At 41.3% G+C, this 19,845-nt stretch overlaps 1 protein-coding gene across 2 annotated transcripts in view; it reads right to left on the reverse strand.

Moving 5' to 3' along the window:
- The window catches only part of PHF24 (PHD finger protein 24), a 615,791-nt gene that overhangs the window by 169,195 nt on the left and 426,751 nt on the right, over positions 1–19,845 (reverse strand). For both annotated transcript variants that reach the window (XM_069626819.1, XM_069626820.1), the window contains exon 3: positions 18,328–18,513. In XM_069626819.1, the coding sequence (XP_069482920.1) occupies positions 18,328–18,513 (186 nt within the window). The remainder of the gene's footprint in view (positions 1–18,327; positions 18,514–19,845) is intronic.

Consider the following 19,845-nt stretch of genomic DNA (forward strand, 5'->3'; position numbering starts at 1 on the left):
ATCGATTTCCAGGAGCGGTCTTGGTTTAATGCATCCAGGAGGAGATTTGGCTTAACGCATCCTGTAGTTTATTTTTTTATTTTTGAAGGAGAAGAGGGTGTCCACTTCTGCCAAAATTATAGCCATATCTCCCATGGTGCATTGCAGCAGAGAGGCTGATGGGATTTTCAGAAATTAAAAAGCAGCCATTTTTTCCCAGCAGTCTATTGCTAATAACGTTTGACTTGTTGGATGGATTTGGATTACATTTTCAAAATAAAAAGTTTGTCAAGACACTCCACTTCCCCCCAACAGCAAAGTTTGGGAACAATCTATATCAATAAAAAAGTTGTATTTGTTTGTGGGTTTGTGTGTGGCATTCTTAGGGACGTAATTCTTCATGAACAGTGAGGTATGGTGTCATGAATTTTGCATGGAATATTCTTTATTGCATTGCAGAATTAATGCAACTATTTCGGGCTCGATAGGTCATCCCATTCCCAAGATAATTCATCTTTTTTGTTTAAGGTTTTGTTTTTTGGCATTACATTTTGTAGTGTTACACTGTCATCTAAAGGTCATTTGTAGAAAATGCTCATCATCGCACATCCAAGCTGGCACATGATCAAAACCAGATTAATTTCTATTACAACATTTTGTAAAGGACAAATACTTCACCGTAATGACATCAAATGGTATTTTGCTATAATCTGAAGATGTCATTATCCCACCGCAAATCAAAACAAAACATTGAAAGCTGAAACATGACAAACATTCTGAAAAGGAAGATCTCAAGACCATGAAGCTGATAGAATTCAACATTCTTTGAGACAGAACTATGAAAATGCTGAAAAACCTCAAGCAAGACTTACTAATCAGGGAAGTTGTGCAACTAAAAAACAAAGCAACAACATTGCTGAAGAAACTGAAACACGATTTGCTTTTAGGAGAATTAGTGCTGCTGAACAATGAAACTGCTAAAGAAACTGAAGTGAGAATTAACAATCAGAGATTTAAAAATCTGAGAATGGAAATCATGGGCAAGCCGGGTAGTTAAGCTGGTACTTTATCAAATGAAAAAGCTATTAAGAAAACAAAACACCATAGTTTCAGTTTTCGGCCCCTTCGATTTTCCCACAGAGAAAAAGTTCAGTTTCTGAACAGCCGTAGCATGAAAACTGCTAGGCAGATTTGGACCAAATAAGAAACAACCTGGGCGCAAAGCGTTGACTTACATTTCTTTACTGGGTTAGGGTCTATCCATCAAGTCATTTTGAAAATATTCAAGAGAGAGCGTGGTGCACCCTTCACCTTTGAACCTTTATATCTGTATTGGGGCTTAGATGAAGAGAGACAGAGACAGGCTAATAACATTTGACTTGCGGGATGGATTTGGATGACATTTTCAAGGGATTGTCAAGGGTTGTCCGAAACTGGACATTTTTTGAACAATTCGTCAAAAACTGAAAAAATAAAGAAGAATGGTGTGAATACTTTATAGTGGCCACATTTGGGAAATATGTACTGTGGACAAACCAGAAGACGTGGCCACGATCTCGATGTCCTTACGAGCTCAACGTACCTGGCCTAGTAGGATCGCTGTCTCTGTCTTGTCTCTGTTTCCCCTCCCTTGCCTCGTCATGCATTGAAACACTTGTGTATAGGCGCATTATAAATGCCATATCATATCATGGAAAAAGGCCATGGATAGTTGCCTGGTAGTATTTTAAAATATACAGTGGGCACAACCAAAGTCTGTGCTCTCTGGCTAGTGGGTGCAAAAGACATGCTGTGGCCACCTAGTGGATGCGAAATAAACAAATTGGGTTACCATATATAATGGACACGACCATGGATAGTGGCCTTTTAAAAGACTATAGCATAAGAAAACACTTGACATTGACTGAAAAAACTTTAACTAAAGTGCAGTTAAATCTACTAGATTCAACGCAATATTACCATTGAAATTCAGCAGATGTGGGATATAATGACCAGCTTAACTCTGCGCTTTCCCATTGCAAAGCCCATGAGCACATTCATATTATAAGAGAAGGGATTCACAATGAAATACAAAATGGCATTATCAGGGGCATCAATGGGAGCACACTGAATTAAGCTGATCATGACTTCCCACATCTTGTCTATTTAAAGGGTTTTGTTGCATTGAATCTGGTCAGCTTAACTATATATATTCAAGGAAACCACTTTAGTTGCAGGGATGTTAAGATGAGAATTTAACGAAACAAACCCCCTGAAATTCAGCCAAAGCCACCTTAAGTTCGTGTCCCCTGTTGTGCAGCCTTATGACCACAATGAGGACATCAGTTTACAGTGACATCAGTCCCTTATTGTCGTCATGGCCAAACGGTGTTGCCACTGCTCATGGCCAGTTTGTGTTCTAATGTAATCAGTGATTTTATCAGTGATGTCATCAGTGATGTCCTAGATGGTGTAATGTAATGTCATCAGTATGGTCATATTGTGGTTACATCATACATATCATCATGAATCACTTCCATGATGGCATCACTGAGGCATCACTACCAACATCATATATGTGTTGTATAGTGCTTGGTTTGCATGGTGGAATGCATGGTGGAATGCTGCAATGTCATCCAGAGTGTTTAGATGTGAATGTGAGAATGCTTGGTGAAGGTTCCTAGCCCAGACAGGTAGAAAGCCCCTGCTTGGGTGATGGGTGTGCCAGTGTTCATGTCCTCTGTAACTTGCCAGCATAACAATGCAATGATGCTCATGCATGAAGCTTGGGTATGCACATCGTCAAGTACAGTGGGGTATCTTTGTGTATGATGCATGGAATTTGTGAAGATGCATCGGCAGGAGATATAACAAAGGATTAAAGTGCAGGATGTCGGAATTGTTACACTGCAATATATCCTTTACATATGGGCATGGACTACTATGAAGCAGCATATGAGGAATTGCTTCTTTTGGGTAGTGAGACGCCAGGGTCTGACATAGGACAGATCTGTGTGCCTTATGAGGTGGCCTGAGGAGAAGTTAATATGGAGGCAGCAGGCAAGGCAATGACTTCTACATGGTGCAGTATTATGAAAGCAGCTGGTGAAATATGAAGTATGGAATTTGTACCCTTTTTCTTATGAGTACAGGTATGGTTAAGTATGGCATGTGATATATTTGTAGGAGTTTACACAAATTGAGAAACTGCAGGATAGGTGGACTATGGACTTTTAAGGAAACAGTATAGTAATGAGTGAAATGCAAGCAGGAGTGCATATGGAGTATGATATAGGTGCCACCTGGTGCTTTTCTGCTTGCCGCTCTTTTTCCCTACTTAAGGAGCCCTCCATTCTCAAATCCTTTGCAGATGGGGAGCAGGTGCAAGTGGATCTAGGTAACCTGGCCTAAGCCCTGCCCACCTGGTGCCTTCCTGCCTGCCGCTCTTTTTCACCACTTAGCAAGCCCCACCCACCTGGTGTCTTCCTGCCTGTCGCTCTTTTTCATCACTTAGCAAGCCCCTTCCACCTGGTGCCTTCCTGCTTGCCGCTCTTTTTACCTACTTAAGGAGCCCTCCAGTCTCTTTTCCTTTGCAGATGGGGAGCAGGCACAAGTGGATCTAGGTCACCTGGCCTAAGAACCACCCACCTGGTGCCTTCCTGCCTGCCGCTCTTTTTCACCACTGAGCAAGCTCCGCCCACCTGGTGCCTTCCTGCTTGTTGCTCTTTTTCACCACTTAGCAAGCCCCGCCCACCTGGTGCCTTCCTGTCTGCTGCTCTTTTTCACCACTTAGCTAGCCCCTTCCACCTGGTGCCTTCCTGCTTACCACTCTTTTTCCCTACCTAAGGAGCCCTCCAGTCTCTTTTCCTTTGCAGATGGGGAGCAGATGCAAGTGGATCTAGGTCACCTGGCCTAAGCACCACCCACCTTCTTAGCCCTGCCTCTTCCTTCCTGCTCTTAACTATTAGATCAAGGGCGTCTTTCGCCCAGGCGTCTGAAGCAAAGGGCAGACGAAGAAAAGGGCAACTCCTGTTTGCACCTGTCTGGACCAGGACATGCCAGGGCCCGACCCCCTGCTCAGACAGCAGGTAAGCATGCACCAACATGTGTTACTCCCTCTGTCCCACAGGCCATCCCCAACCCTTCTGGTGCCCCACTGATGTTCCCTTGTGCCCCCACCATTATCGCACACAGGTGTTGCCTGTTTTGCTTGATTCTTCTACCCTGCTCCCCCTTTAATCCCCTCAAGCCTACTTCTGCAGGGGTCTGTCCTGATAAATTTTGGTTGCAACATCACCGCCTTGTGGCCAATGCTGGATTTGACTTTTATGGACTTCATTTATTCACGGTGCGTCACCCTTTCTCAACTCTCTTGCTGGACTTCCTTTGCATGCTGTTCCCATCTTCATTTTGTATCCTGGCTTACAACATTGTGTGTTACTACTGACTTCTGCCATTGTATTCACTCTCCCCTCTTGCTTCTCCACTCTTTTGACTGCTAACTCTCTGTTCTCTCCTCCTTTCCCTTCTCCCTTTTCCTATCTCCTCCCCTTACTTTCTTTTATGCACTTACTCTATCAGAATTGTCCCTGGACCTAGTATGATAGCAATCTCGTCTGTCTCCTCCCCCCTCCTCTTACTGGTTCCCCCCCACCCCAGCACTATCTGAAATGTCGTCAGGCCTAGTATGATAATCGCTTGTATTGCTCCTCCCCTCCCTTTCTGCACCCCTCTCCCTCACCTATTGTTTTTCTCCGGCTCTACCAGAAATGTCATCAGGCCTAGTACGGTAGTCACCTGTCTGTTTCCATTTCCTTCCCACTCTCCCCCTCCCTTCCTTATCTATTTCTTAGCTCTTGCACTATCTGAAATGTCATCAGGCCGAGTATGATAGTTAATTTCACATCCTTACTGTTCATGGCCTGTAAGAATGTCCTTGTATTTTCCCTTGCTCCCTCCCTTGCCTTGAAGCGCTTTGAAACACATTTTGTATAGGCGCTATATAAATAAACTATCATATCATACCATGTTGCTTAACTAGATATAACTCTTGTGAGGAATTGCAGCTGGTAGGTTGCTCAGCGCACACAGACTTTTAGGTTAATGAAACATTCTGGTTGCAATAAGTGCAACATGGACGTTTAGGTCACGTTTAGTACAGGTTCGAACCTTAACAGGTTATGGACGTTTAAGTTTAGTATGGCCTATGTTTCAAGTTTCAAGAGTTTCGTTTGGTATATATGACATAGAATTCTGTATTAGAATTCAATATTGTCAGAAATGTCCATGCATATTTTATAGATACGTTGTACAATGGGTAGTATGTTTTATAGTTTGGTCAGTCTGACTGGTATGTGAGACATGAAAGGTCGGTTTGGATGGTGTATAGATGTTCACGCCAGGTTAATAATATGGTCAGTATGGGTGGGTATGTCTGAGTCATGCCTGGTTTAAAGTATTGTAGTCTGTATGGTGCATGAGGAGCGCCATCAAGCACATGGTTAGAGAGGGAAGGACGCCTTCCTGGTTGTTGAACTTGTCTAAAAAGGGAGTAGGGACGCCTCTCCATATGTACAGAGTTGCCCACTCTTTAAACAGGGTGCGTTGTGTGTATGCTGAGTGATGGGATGCTAATTGTCCTCCATCCACTTGCATGTGTGTGTGTTTGTACTATGAAAGGGAAGGGGATATGTTGTGTAGTGCTGGATTTGCATGTGAGTGGTGTTGTAAGGGAAGGAGATGTGTTGTGCAGTGCTTGGTTTGCATGGGGGAATGCAGTGATGTCATCCAGAGTGTTTGGGTTATGAATGAGAGAATGCTTGGTGAAGGTTCCTAGCCCAGGCAGTTAGAAAGCCCCTGCCTGGGTGATGGGTGTGCCAGTGTTCTTGTCCTCTGTAAATTACTTGTATTGATGTAACGTAAGAACTGGTAATAAAGCTAAGAAGTAAGCACAAGATATCTAAGAGAGTCACTTCATTTCAATATGACAACAATGAATATTTAACTGATGGCATCAGACATAAGATCACTCTAGGTACTTGCACTTATTTAGACCACAATTAGGTTTCTATATTTGGGATTTTAGCATTTTAGAATAGTTCATAACAATGAATACATTGTGAGAAATAGTCAGCAGCTACACATACATCACATCACTACTTGAGAACCTTTAATTTGTGGTAGTTTGGTAAAAGATGCCATCTGATTTAGAAGTATGTAGGAGTGAGAGTTAGAGGGGACCCGCTGCCCCAAGGAGTCTTATACCAACACCCAGGGTGAGATTAAAGGAAGTAGGAGAGTTAAATGGCAATAGAGGACAAACTGAGTCCCACAGAAGGGCACACTGGTGTCATGGCGAGAAGCAGAGTCCAGCATAGAGACAGCACCGCCTGTCCAAATTCAGGGTCTGTGATTGAAGCACCATCCATGAAGCGGAAGAAAACTCTGTTATTGTGCAGGAGTTCTACTCTGGCCACTGGTGAGTGGAAAGCTGATGTCACCAGTATGTCATCAGGGATTTCATATGTGCTGTCATTATTGTGGTGACAGGCTGCACAAGAGGGGGTGCAAAGTTAAGGTGGCTTTAGCTGAAATACAGGGGTTTTGCTGCGTTAAGTTCTCACCTTAATGTCCCTGAAACTAAAAAATATTCCTTGAATTTTAAAGGTTGTGCTATACAAAAGTCTTTTCGGTGCCAGTGGCCATGGCATTTGACCATGGGCACTGTATATTTTTTAACATTACCAGACCAGTAGCTATGGCCTTTGGCCATGGCCCGTGGGTCCCACATGTGTATTTTGTATTTGTTTTTTATTATTTATGCAGCGCTTTTAAAAACGTGTTGAATAAAATATTGAACAACTGAGTAAGCAACTAATGCGGAATTCCAATTATTAGCACATAATTTCACAATGTAGTGGAAAGAAGCTGGCATATTGAGAGGTTAACAGAACACAGAAAGAGACGAAGACATAATAGTCTTGGGAAAGTATTCCCTTGCTTAGGCGCAATAAGTGAAAACATGTGAAAATAGGGCTGAAAACTGGGGTGTCAGGGACAACAAAAGGAGAGGAAATTGAGTTTCAGAACGTACAGATCCATGAGGTCATTACATTGATACAAGAGAGGATAGATGAGGGCCTGTAAAAGCCCTTAATACAATTAGAGTCAATACAAACTAAATGAAAATGAAGACAAGAGTGCTTAGGAAGCCAAGAGATGGAAAGTATAGGATGTAACAGAAAAGTGAGGAAGGAGACAAAAGAGAAGTCATATTTTAATTGCAGAATTGTAGATGGAGTGTAAAGAAACATGCTGGTGAGCAGGAAGTCTGGTTAAATGAGCAGATCAATAGTCAAGATGAGATGAGACAATAGAAGTAATAGACCACTTTATAGCATAAAAGGAAAGAAAAGAACACACTTTACAGATATTATGGGAGCGAAAAAAACAGGAATGTGAAATGTAAGAAAAATGAAAGTGTAAAATCAAACAAAATGTCCAGGTTGTGAGGAGAACGAGAAGGGACATAGAAGTCATTTGGGAGTCTCCAGGGGTTGCAGCTGCGACCCCCGGTGACTCCTCTGCCACCTCTGGCACTACCTCCATGGTCCCTAGTGTAGGGTTGCAGAGGCAGTGTGCAAACAAAAATAAAGTGCCTTCTCAGAGCCCTTTTTGTATTGAGAAATCACCCTGGGAAGATTAGCCGTCTCTATTGTGCTGCATTTGTAAATGTGCAGATGGAGATAAGTATCTTTCTATATACAAGAGTTGGACTGTATGCCCCAGATCCAGAGCATTCTTATTTCGAGTTAACGTGATTGTTTTTGGTTGCTGGAGCCTATACTCTTGTGAAGATTAATGTGGTCTAGATTTTCCCATCTCATGTTAAAATAGTTGCTATTATATCATAGTGTTACTCATTGTGCATGAATCCTCACTCCTCCAGCTTGTAAAAATAGATGTTATTACTACACATGTAATAGTACTTCATTTATGAACCTCAAATTAAGTGCTGACTTAGACCAGGTTAGAAATTAACTTGGAAAGTGATGGCTAGTAACTCGATAATCTATCCAATTGCAGTACACAATGTTGTGTAATTAATTGTCCAGTTTAAAAAAAGTATTTTAAAGGATATCTAATGATATCTAATGAACTAACACCCTCTCATGTTCACTACAGTCCATTTTAAAGCAAACGTAACAATACAATTATTGGTGTGCCATGACATATTCCTCCTGCTTCTAAGCACGCTATTTGTAAGTGTTGTGTTAATAAGAAACAAAACCCCCAGAGCCAATGCATTGCTAAATGTTGTGCGATGCACATTTAAGAAGAAATAGTTGGTAAGTTAGTTCAGCAAGTTCAATGCTCACTGCTGAGATGTATGAGTGTTCAGTAGGTCCCAGGTTTGAAACCTAGCATGGTCTATTCAGCCTTTCATTCTTCAGAGGTCGAGAATTTAATAGTAATTTTGGCTGCTGGGTAACATTAATTTTTATATGAGTGATTTATGGAAAGTGATTTGGTGAAAGCACTATATAAGTAATGGATTATTATAAATGCTGATGTGTTCATATCAATAAATCAAGCAAAGTCTCAGAATAATGTAATATTTTAAATTAGTGTTGCTTAGAAAGTGTTATTTTGTTCCCTTGAGATGTTTGTGAATTGTATGTCATACGGGCATGTCTAAAACTGAGTGAGACAAGGTTATGAATGCATTGGAATTATTATATATGTATATATTCACTGAAAAACTTTATTAAAGGGACGTTATGGCTAACTTGCACTAACAAAACCCCATGAAATTCAGTGAAAAAATATTGTTAAAGGGATGTTCTGGTTACAAAGAAAACCGAAAAACCCTTGAAATTCACCAGTTATAGTACAATAAGCAACCATAACGCACAGTACCACACAACCACTGCTGAGACTAACACCCAGGACATCAAAGATTATATCACAAATGCCATTATTGACATCTCTCCTGTACACCACACCCAGGAAACGTCGGCTGATACTCTAATGTCCGCTGACACCCATGACAGTCCTCAGTCTCTGCAGTCCCCTTTCCATGCTAGGCAACCTCAAAGCCCAGATGTGGTACGTGCCGTCCGCAGACCACTGCAGTGTCTGCAGAAAGATCATCCAATTGAAGGGGGTGGGAAGGTTCAGACTAAATGTAAACAATGTATTGTACACTTCTGGCTTTAAAAGCCTTTTTTTTGGTTTTATCAATTTAGATTTTTTTCTTTGCTTTTCTGATTTTTATTTTCTAAAGCTTCTTACAAATGTCTTCATATGCACTGTACATCTTTTTCACATAAACTTTATCAGTGCTTTTTGAATATTTACAAGGAACACAAATTCACTCCATCACTCAGAAAATGGTTTGCAGCATCCACCGTGATGTTTTCATTTTCAAAAGATGCCATGTCCATAGCATTCAAAAAAACATACACCTTTACTTACAAGGTGCTTTCCTTGTTCTAGTTCTGAACAAAACACATTTGACATCTCCACACTTCCCTTGGAGGTTTGTCTGAAAAAATAACCTTTACATATGGAAATAGTTCCATTAAGCCTTGGAACATATCTTTTAATACAACCTGCAAATATAGTGGAGTAATGTACCCCAACATATTTCCTCCTAAATGAAGCGCAATAATATGATGGCATTGTAAGTGACCCAAAGTCTTACAAAACGATTGCAGACTCACCAAGTTTAGCTTAGACTCTGTATACCAGCAAAGCTCCACTACCTCCAAACCAATAGTACCAGAGCTGCTACACAACTCACCTTTTCAAATTATTCACCAAACCATCTTCTCCAATCCACACAGTGAGCTTTTCTTGAGTACTAGCCACATCCATCTTCCCTACCCACAACAATCAAAACACCTACTACACCTACTCTTCCTGTAAACCACAATCAAAACACATCATTGACTTATCTCCTCTTTCCTCTTTCCATGCCAGGCAACCTTAAAAGACCCAGATGTGTCACATGCCGTCCGCTGGCTCCTGCGATGTCTGTGGACATCACAGTTAATCAAAAGGAAAGAGGGGGAATTAAACACAATTTAAGTTATTTAAGTGAACTCCAACTGAACAAATACATTCACACCATGAGAACCTATATTATCAATCTAGAAAGAGGACATTCTTGCAGCATATAAAAAAGCAGATTCATCTTTATTGACAATCTGCCTTGAATCTTCAACTTGAGGACTGAACAAGTTTGTTTGACATCTAAACGTGCACCTCTGATTTATTTCTGAAATAAATATCTTATCAGCAGGAAACAGTTGCAATAGGCTTTTCAATAAATCATTCATCACAACTTGCAAAGACATTGGAGTCACACACCCCAAACTGTCCCCTCCACAATGCACAATCACAGTGTTTGGACTTTTAAAGTGAGGCATACTCTCACAGAATGAAAGCAAGCTTGCCCAGTTTAAAACACAAACTGCATGCCAGAAAACTTCCACTTCTGCCAATCCAATATTTCCAGGGTGGCCGTGATTATCAGCATACACCTTCAATGACTGAATTGAAGAGTCCCCCAGAATTCACACAAACTGCCTTCTCAAACGCATAGCCAAAGCCATTGTCACTGCTATCACAACTCCTGCAAACAGAACTCCTACTACCCTCTCTTCCTGTACACCACACCCAGCACACCTGATTGGCTAATCACCATAGTCCCGTTTTCATGCCAGGCACCCTCATAAAACCTGGATGTGGCACGTGCTGTCCATGGATTACCGTGCTGTCTTCGGACCCCCACTTTTATGTTCGCAACACTCTCTCATTGGCTGCTTTCAAAGAGTCACACATTCATCCACGAATGACATCCAAAACCTCTACACCTAACCCTGTCATATCACTTCAGCACTTCAGATGTACACTTGAACTCTCAGAATACATGTCTCCTGTTAATGAAATATATCTACATCAAAAACAACTGTGCAGCTGCCCAAGATTTCTATTTCCAGATTCAACAAGATCTACATCTAACAAAACATAGTACACATATGTTTATATTGAAAAAAAGTGTTCTTGAACTATTTCACACATATATATATATATATATATATATATATATATATATATATATATATATATATATATTTGCAGGGTTCTAGCTACTTACCCTGCCCAGTAATAAGCTTCTCAATCAGTATATTCTCACATGAAGCAGCAAACAATTAGAATGCTCTGCTTTTCAAAATGTTTATTTTTACAAGCATTTTGATGAAAGATAGAAAATGCATATTTGCATGTACAGCAGCAGCACTGGGTCACTTTTCAATAAAATAAGGGAAAATCAGACACAATAGATCTGTAGACCATTTTTAAGTGGCACTTCATGTCTGCCAATTTGATAAGTTGTCAGCACATGCATACATCCCAACATCACCCATTCCAATGTCTAGGTGTTCTTAAGTCTTTCTTTTGCATTCTGTACTTCCAATTCCACTTCTCCCATTATAAAACTCAAACTACAAGTCCCAGAATGCAAAGAAAAAAAAACATGACTGAACTTCAAGATTATAAACTGTGACATGCATATAATAACATGTATACAATGCTGTGCTTTTCAAAATATGTTTTAGGGAGCATTTTTAAGAAAGTAAAAAAAATGCATTTCTGCATTTACAGCAGCACTGTGTCACTTGTTCATAAAAGAAAGTAAAAGCAGAAAAAAAAGATGTGTACACCATTTGTAATTGGCACTCAGCGTTTGCCAGTTTAATATATAGACAGTACATGTATACTTCCTAACATAACCCATTCCAATCTTCAGCTGCTTATGCAGTCCTAATTTTTTCTCTACATTCTGTGACTTGTACTCCAATTTTCACAATAGGAAAAGTGGAACTACAATTCCCAGAACGCAAACAAGACATCTAGGACTACATAAACACCTACAGATTAGAATGCATCATGTTGGCAAGCATACATTCCTAACATATTAAACTTCCACACACCAACTGCATTTAAAAGTGTACTATTTTGTTTCCATCAACCTTTCCTTCCATTTACAAAATGTTATAGAGCTTCTGCAAATGCACATACACATTTCATAAAAATGCTACTAAAAGAAACCAATTTTAACCATCCACCAAATGTATTAACTTTTTCCCCACCACTCCTCCTCCATTGTAAATATGAACCTTGCATCCTAAAAGCACTTTGTCATTACCACATTTCCCTGCAAACCTTCTTTTACAATTACAGGTAAAAAGCAGATCACTGCAATCAACAACCAAAAAACAAATACCCTTTGCATCCGAAGTACATCATTGTACCAGGTATATGTATGTAATGCACAGTTCCACTATATATATTACCCCAGACTATGCTTTTCAAACCAATGTTTCTTTCACTCTAGCCCATTAAAGTCCAACATTCACACACCTACAATTCCCTCCTTCTTCCTGTCTTTTTGTCTTCACCATCTATGTCTCCTTCTACCTATCTTAACCATCTATTCCTCCTTCTCCTACTCTTTCTGACTTCAACATCTATGTCTCCTTCTTCCTGTCTTGCTAGCTTCACGATCTATGCCTCCTTCTTCCAGTCTTTCTATCTTCACCATCTATGCCTCCCCCCGTCTTTCTGTCTTCACTGCCTATGCCTCCTGCTGTCTTTTTGACTTCACCATCTATGCCTCCTTCTTCCTGTATTTATGTCTTCACCATCTGTGCCTCCTTCTTCCAGTCTCTCTAACTTCACTGTCTATTCCTCCCTTTGTGTTTTTGTCTTCACCATCTATGCCTTCTTCTTCCTATCTTTCTGTCTTCACCATCTATGCCTCCTTCTCCAACTCTTTCTGTCTGCATCATCTGTGCCTCCTTCTCCCACTAATTCTATCATCACCATATGTGCCTCCTTCTTGCTGTCTTTCTGTCTTCCTCATCTGTGCCTCCTTCTTCCAGTCTTTCTGTCTTCACTATCTAGACCTCATTCTTCCTGTCTTTCTGTCTTCACCACATATGCCACCTTCTTCCTGTCTTTCTGCTTTCACCAACTATGCATCCTCCTTCCTGTCTCTGTCTTCACCATCTATGCCTCCTTCTTGCTGTCTTTCTGTCTTCCTCATCTGTGCCTCTTCTTCCAGTCTTTCTGTCTTCACCATCTATGCCTCATTCTTCCTGTCTTTCTGTCTTCACCACATATGCCACCTTCTTCCTGTCTTTCTGCTTTCACCAACTATGCATCCTCCTTCCTGTCTCTGTCTTCACCATCTATGCCTCCTTCTCCTACTCTCTGTCGTCATCATCTGTACCTCCTTTTTCCTGTCTTTCTGTCTTCACCATCTGTGCCTCCTTCTTCCGGTCTTTCTGTCTTTAAAAACTATGCCTCCTTCTTCCTTTCTTCAAAATCTATGCCTCGGTCTTTCTTCCATATATGGATATGCCTCCTAAAACAGGAAATGCAAAAGAACAGGCTGACACAACCCTTGACAGTACAGACAACATCTAGAAATGACAGAGGGTTGAATACTGCCAATGCCACATTTAGATAGAATTGGGAACATTGCCAATGGAAAATTTAGATAGAATTGTGAAAATTAGCTTGCATCACATCTAGACAGGATTGTGAATGTTAGTCAGTACCAAACTTAGATATCATTATGAATATTAGCTTGCATCTCTTCTAGACAGGATTGTAAATATTGTCAGTGCCACAATTAGTTAGAATTGTGAAATTTAGCTTGCATCACATCTAGACAGGATTTTAAATGTTGGCTTGCTTTGCTACTAGACAGAATTATGAATGTTAGCCAGTGCCACATTTAGATAGAGTTGTGAATATTGGCTTACAACACATCTATACAGGATTGTGAATATTAGCCAGTGCTGCATCTAGATAGAAATGAGGAGATATGTACGCGCCATATCTAGAAAGAATTTGGAAATTAACATTTATCAGATCAAGATATCGAGACAACTAACCACCCGACTAACAATCTCACATTTCTGCATACACCTCTCAAACTCTAACCAAGCACAACCACACTCCTCAAGCACTGAAAACCACACAAACCTCACTATACCAACACAACAAAACAAATCACACATAGCTTCGTACAACAGAACACAATGGCTACCAACCGAAAAGCACACCTAAGCTCAGTAAACAGTACTAACCAAACTGAAGCTGCCAACAAAACATCACTGCTCTCTTTCACTTTTCCCTCTCGGTCCCACTAACTCACTGCATCCCCTTTCCTTTTTAATCCACCTGAGCACCAAGGGACCACTCTGATGCTGATAGTGAGCGGTACAAATGTCCTTTAACATTAACATATGCACACCACCATTGTAATACCCACTCTGTTCCTCAAAACAGTAATACAACTGTACATCACTGCCTTACTCACTAACCCAACACCATCACACCTCTGTACACTTGTATTCTTAAACCTTCCCAACCTCACCTAATATACCACCTCACAATCAAACAGCACTCCATTCATCTCGCCGATCACACCCACACACCCATGCACCATACATGCATATACTTTGCACAACTTCCCAACGCAACCTTTCTCGTATCCCAACAAACACAACAAACACAACAAAATGGCTACTAAACAGCAACTCCATAGAAAAGAAACAAAAAGTAGAGCACATAGGACTAAAAGTACACCACATAGTCATGCAGCTCTAAAACAATTTATAGAAAACATTAAAACGAAAGAGCTAGTAATCTCACTCAACAAAACGAAGCCAGCCATGACTAAAGAAGGTAAGGCCCCTCTTGCAAAAACAAAAAGGGGCGCGCACCTGAGCGAAGTACCGAAAAGTACCGCTTTGCCGCTCTCCATGCCGGTTTGGAATCTTGTTTGGAACTGTACTGCTGAGCAACACAGTGTTTCCTCTTCACGGCGTCAAGATCTACTTTCCCTTGGTGTACACTTGTGGATTGAATCTAAACTTTTCTTTTTCATTTTACTAAGAACAAAAGGATTTGCATTCAGTTGAACCAACTTCACGCAAAAATATGCCTATCCCATTAGTTGACCGAAGCACATCTCCTATAAAATCCTTAACCTCAACCATCGCAATAAACAGTTCCTTTGCAACATTAGAAAAAGATTCTTTGGTCATGCTTCCGTTGGTCCCATGTTCGCTACCGCAAACGAATATGACTGCGGTAAATCCTGGTTTAATCTCTTCTTTACCTTACATTGGTCAAATTATTACGGAACAAATAGCCTGTAAAGATAACTGTGCTGTAGCTCCTCTCAGCACAAATAGTAAATTATCAGAACAGGAACCATATACTCCTTTAAGTAAAAAAAAACATTTTCTGAAGAGAAAAAATAAAAAATATATAAAAACTAGCAAAGTTACTTCAACAGCTGGCTCAAAGCAATTTATTAAAATGTTAACCGTCCCACCTTACAACCATCTAGCCTCCATGGCTATAACCAAAAAATACATTCAATTAAACCAAGCTCGTAAATTAAAACTTGCAACTGCAAACAGTACCTCTACACTCATAACACCCTATGCACCGCTGGATAACTCTGTTCTAGTGGGGAACCCCTTTATTTAGTAAAGCGGGCCTTACTCCTAGGAAAAAAAATGTCAACCTGTAGGGACCAGCAAATTGGAGAAAATATGTTCCAGGTTTGAGGGCATGGATGTGGGTCTTCAATTGACAGTCCTTCTGTGTAGGTGTTAGGTTCTGCACTTGATGTTGCAAAAGACTTCTGCAGCAGGCGCAGCAACCCTGTTAGCTATCTTACTCGCATGGGACGTTGTGACCGCTGGACTAGAAATATAGCCCTGTTGGAGGCTGGAGGCACTTTAACTCCACGGTCAGAATAACAGGGGTTGAAGTTTTGATTTTCTTTATCTTCTTTGTCTGTTTTTTATTTGTATACATGTTTTTCCGATTGCTGCTTGTTGTGAAAACACCAGTTATAATAGGCATAAGCAGGCAGCTAACCTGCTAGTTTGCAACGTACATAAGTTTGCCAACTAACGAGCTTACAGTCTGCACAATACACTTTCACTACTGATTTTGGTACTTTATCAACATTGGAAATAGAAGAAAAGGGCTGCTGAAACCCTAACCTTTTTCGTTCAGCCTTCTTTCCGTATGCGTTCCCTTTTTAATTGGTGCATTTCTTCATAGTATAGCTTTTGTTTTAATTATTTATTTGGCGAATCCTCTCTGGATACTGATGGTGGGGGTCTTTGGTTGATCCGGCTTTCAACCTTGACTAACCCAAGGGGCCCTCTTAGTGCCACAAACCTCTGTTTTATCCTGTAATAAGACTTCACGTTCCCATGTGACCATTAATGCCAGGGACCGGGTCCTATTCCGTGATTTCAGTCTTTGATGTCATGCCAACCTATGCTAGGATGATGTTCACATTCCTCTGTGCATTGCTGCATTCCAGTAAGAAGAAATGTTAGTTACCACGTCTAGCTTTGCTTGCGCCAGCATGCTGCTGCTCAGGTATGCAAGCAGTGCCATCATAGGTCGAGCCTTATGTGTACCAATGGATAATATGCTGATCATTCCACATATGCTACAAACCACCATTGTATGATCGAACAGCTTCAAATGTTAATGGTCAACTTCACAGGTGCAGTCACACATGCATTTATAATTCAGAGACATGGCTATAACCTCTTGTTAATACGTACAGGCTTTTGTGCCAATGTACATTCTCTTACAGGATATGGCGCCACATGCCTAGGTTTGTCTTTGCTGAATTATGCATTGTATTTATATGCCAGCATTTCTTCAAATTAGTTTCTTCCATGCTGCGATTAGTGCGATAACATTGGTTTGGGCATTTTAATATGGAAAATGGGCATGAGGGAAGTCAGCATTAGCACCTTCTATTTTCTCTACATTGTTATAGTATACACAGCAGCAGCGCAGGCTTACTTCACAAACCGCATGTGTCCAGCACAAGCAGGAGTAATGCAAAGTTCCTTTGCCCTAGACCTATACAGCAGACATTTCTCAAACTGTTCCAGTATTGGTCAGTTAGTGTGTAATGGGAAGACACAGGGTCAACTATTTTTTATGAGCCTAACAGGGGTGTAGTGTGATGTCATTGCTTGCAAGCCAAAAGGCCCTGCAAACTAAGGACCAAAGTGGAGGGAAAGAAGTCGATTTAAAGGGACGGTGGGGGTCGGCAGTGGGGGTTCTAGCAAATCGAGAAAGGCCTGAAGGTGTTAGGGCAGATGCCATGGTATGTCAGGATGAAAGGAAGTGGCCGAGAGTGTAGGGTAGATGAAGCCAAGGAATGAATGCAAGCAGTGATCCTCGGAAGTCGGGAAAACAAACAAGCTGTGTATTGTATGCACCTTTCTTCCAACAAATTGGCCAAGAATAGAACGTTAGGAGAGTTAATTATAGAAGTAGGCAGTCACTGAGATTGTCTGGGTCTCCCAGTTAGCCTCTTAATTAGGAGGAAGGAGGAGGGATGGGCTGTAACCAACCTATCCATAACCTCTCCCTAAACCTCATTCCGGTTTCCCTACCTCCCCCCATACTATCCAACCATTGTCACCCTACTCTAACGCTCCTTCCCTGCTGGGGTTGCGGAGCCCTGTATAAGCATTGAATTGCAGCAGGTCCCAAAACCACAGTGGGGGTGGTTGGTTCATGCCACTCTGCGCCTTGGAGCTGTGGACGGACCCTGTCACAGAACTGTATGCAAACTAATGTTATTTTATGAGTTGTGTTGTAATGTAACAGACACATGAACCCTTCATACGTAGCATTTTCTGACCTCTCCCTAAACCTCATTCCGGTTTCCCTACCCCCCTCCCCTCCAACCATCATCACCCTAACCCTCCTTCCCTGCTGGGGTTGCGGAGCCCTGTATAAGCATTGACTTGCAGCAGGTCCCAAAACCGCAGTGGGCGTGGTTGGTTCATGCCACTCCTGTGCCTCGGAGCTGTGGACGGACCCTGTCACAGAACTGTATGCAAAGCAATATTATTTTATGAGTTGTGTTGTAATGTAACAGACACATGAACCCTCGAAATGTAGTATTTTCTGTAAAGTCGTGAATTGACGCGATTCACGGATGATGGTTTGAGGGCCACTTTTTTGAGGTGAGGGGTGGGCCACTTTTTTGAGGCGAGGGGTGGGCCACTTCTTTTTGGTGCCCGGGCCTATTTCTTGTCCCAGTCCGACCCTGCTTCTGAACTGTTTCTTCCAACTGTAATGGAGGTTTATTAAATATCTGTGTTCCCTGCACGATGTTACATCCATTTTTGGAGCATGTCTGAAAATATGACTTTCGGTACACTTTGCATTGGCATCACGACTGTAGGCCCCACTCCCAATGGACCCCCATGCTTCACTTACACAATAGTTGCAGCTCCAGCCAGTCTCCGTATGTGCAGTTTCTGTCACCTCTAGTGTGTTGTCATCCCGCAGATACCCCATGCGCCGGAGGCAGCCATCATGGAACACCCGGGAGCAGACCCGGCATGGGAAGAGGTGCTCCGCCGTCCAGACTTCGCAGATCTCACACATCTCATCATTCGTGACCTGCAGGAGCACAAGGTGTGGAGAAAGTCAGGCCAAGGAATAGACAAGCCAGTGCCAGAAATCTACTGCACAAGTTGTGGTTTAGCTGATAACAAATATTCACATATATCAAAACCAGATGTTATTGAATCTGTTTCATGTATCCAGCCCGACATGCACTCTGTTGCAAATATATCAGCACTGTTTTTTTACAGCGGGGTATATATAGTGGATGGACACATTACACTGTAAAGGTGCTATGTGGAACAACCAGAGCACTTGTTGTACTTTCATATTGTACAGTGTTTGCACCCATGTGGATGTATCATAGTAGCAGAAACACAATATCTACACACAAAAAAACAAACAGTGTGAATAAATTGTCCTAACTCAGCAAACTGCTATTTGCTATGAACGTAACGTCTCAATAATTTGACCACATACAGCTGTCCAGCATATGCAATTATGGCAATGTGCATGCCATGCTCCCACATTCTGACTGTGGTTCACAGAGGGCTAGCATAATAGTTAAGAGCACAGTTGCTACAATTAGTTCCAGAGGGGTGACTAAAATAGAGGCCACCTATTTCAAAATGACGCTCTGTGACCTCATAAACAAAACTGTTCCATTAAATATGTTAAACAGATAACCATACATAATGAGCGACCACAGTCCATCTGCGCTGTGTAATCTAAGATTGCTAAATGCTTCCTAACTCTCTTTAAGCAGTGCAATACACTGTGTATTGCACAATGTGTCTTCTTCCAAATTCTGTTTTACTTTTTTGGTAAGTCAAGGCGGTTATGCAGTTATAATTATTTTATCCATTTTACTTCATGACTTGTTACATTCTCACAACCATTGTTTTGCTCTCTGACCGAATAGCACTCTGTTGCTCCCAAGTAAACTTTAACAATATGTAATAAAGAACAATAATAATAATAATAATAATAATAATAATAATAATAATAATCATCATAATAATAATGATAACAATGATAATAATAACGAGACCAAGCCAAGTGAATACTGGCACTTTAATACTGGACTGGCTGACTCAGGCGTCAAGCTGTTGTGCAAGTGGTCCGATCCACGTTTTAGGACTGTGCATTGTAGTTGATCCACGAATAGAGCGGGCATCAAGCCAGGTCAAATATGGTCGCTCATGTAGCACTCGAGCTATGAAGGACAGATTGTGCATCAGGGCCGGTTCGAAATTGAGCGCATTTTAGATGGGTGTATGTGCTGCTGCAGTTTGTGTCCAGGGTCGGTATGGGTTTGAAGCATTGACCTGTATATAAAGTATGCGGTTTGGAGAGACAGCGGTTTGAGGTTGAGGGGATCACATTGCT

Source organism: Ambystoma mexicanum, chromosome 6p (genome assembly GCF_040938575.1).
Source record: "Ambystoma mexicanum isolate Mex_15411 chromosome 6p, UKY_AmexF1_1, whole genome shotgun sequence".
NCBI classification, from domain to species: domain Eukaryota; kingdom Metazoa; phylum Chordata; class Amphibia; order Caudata; family Ambystomatidae; genus Ambystoma; species Ambystoma mexicanum.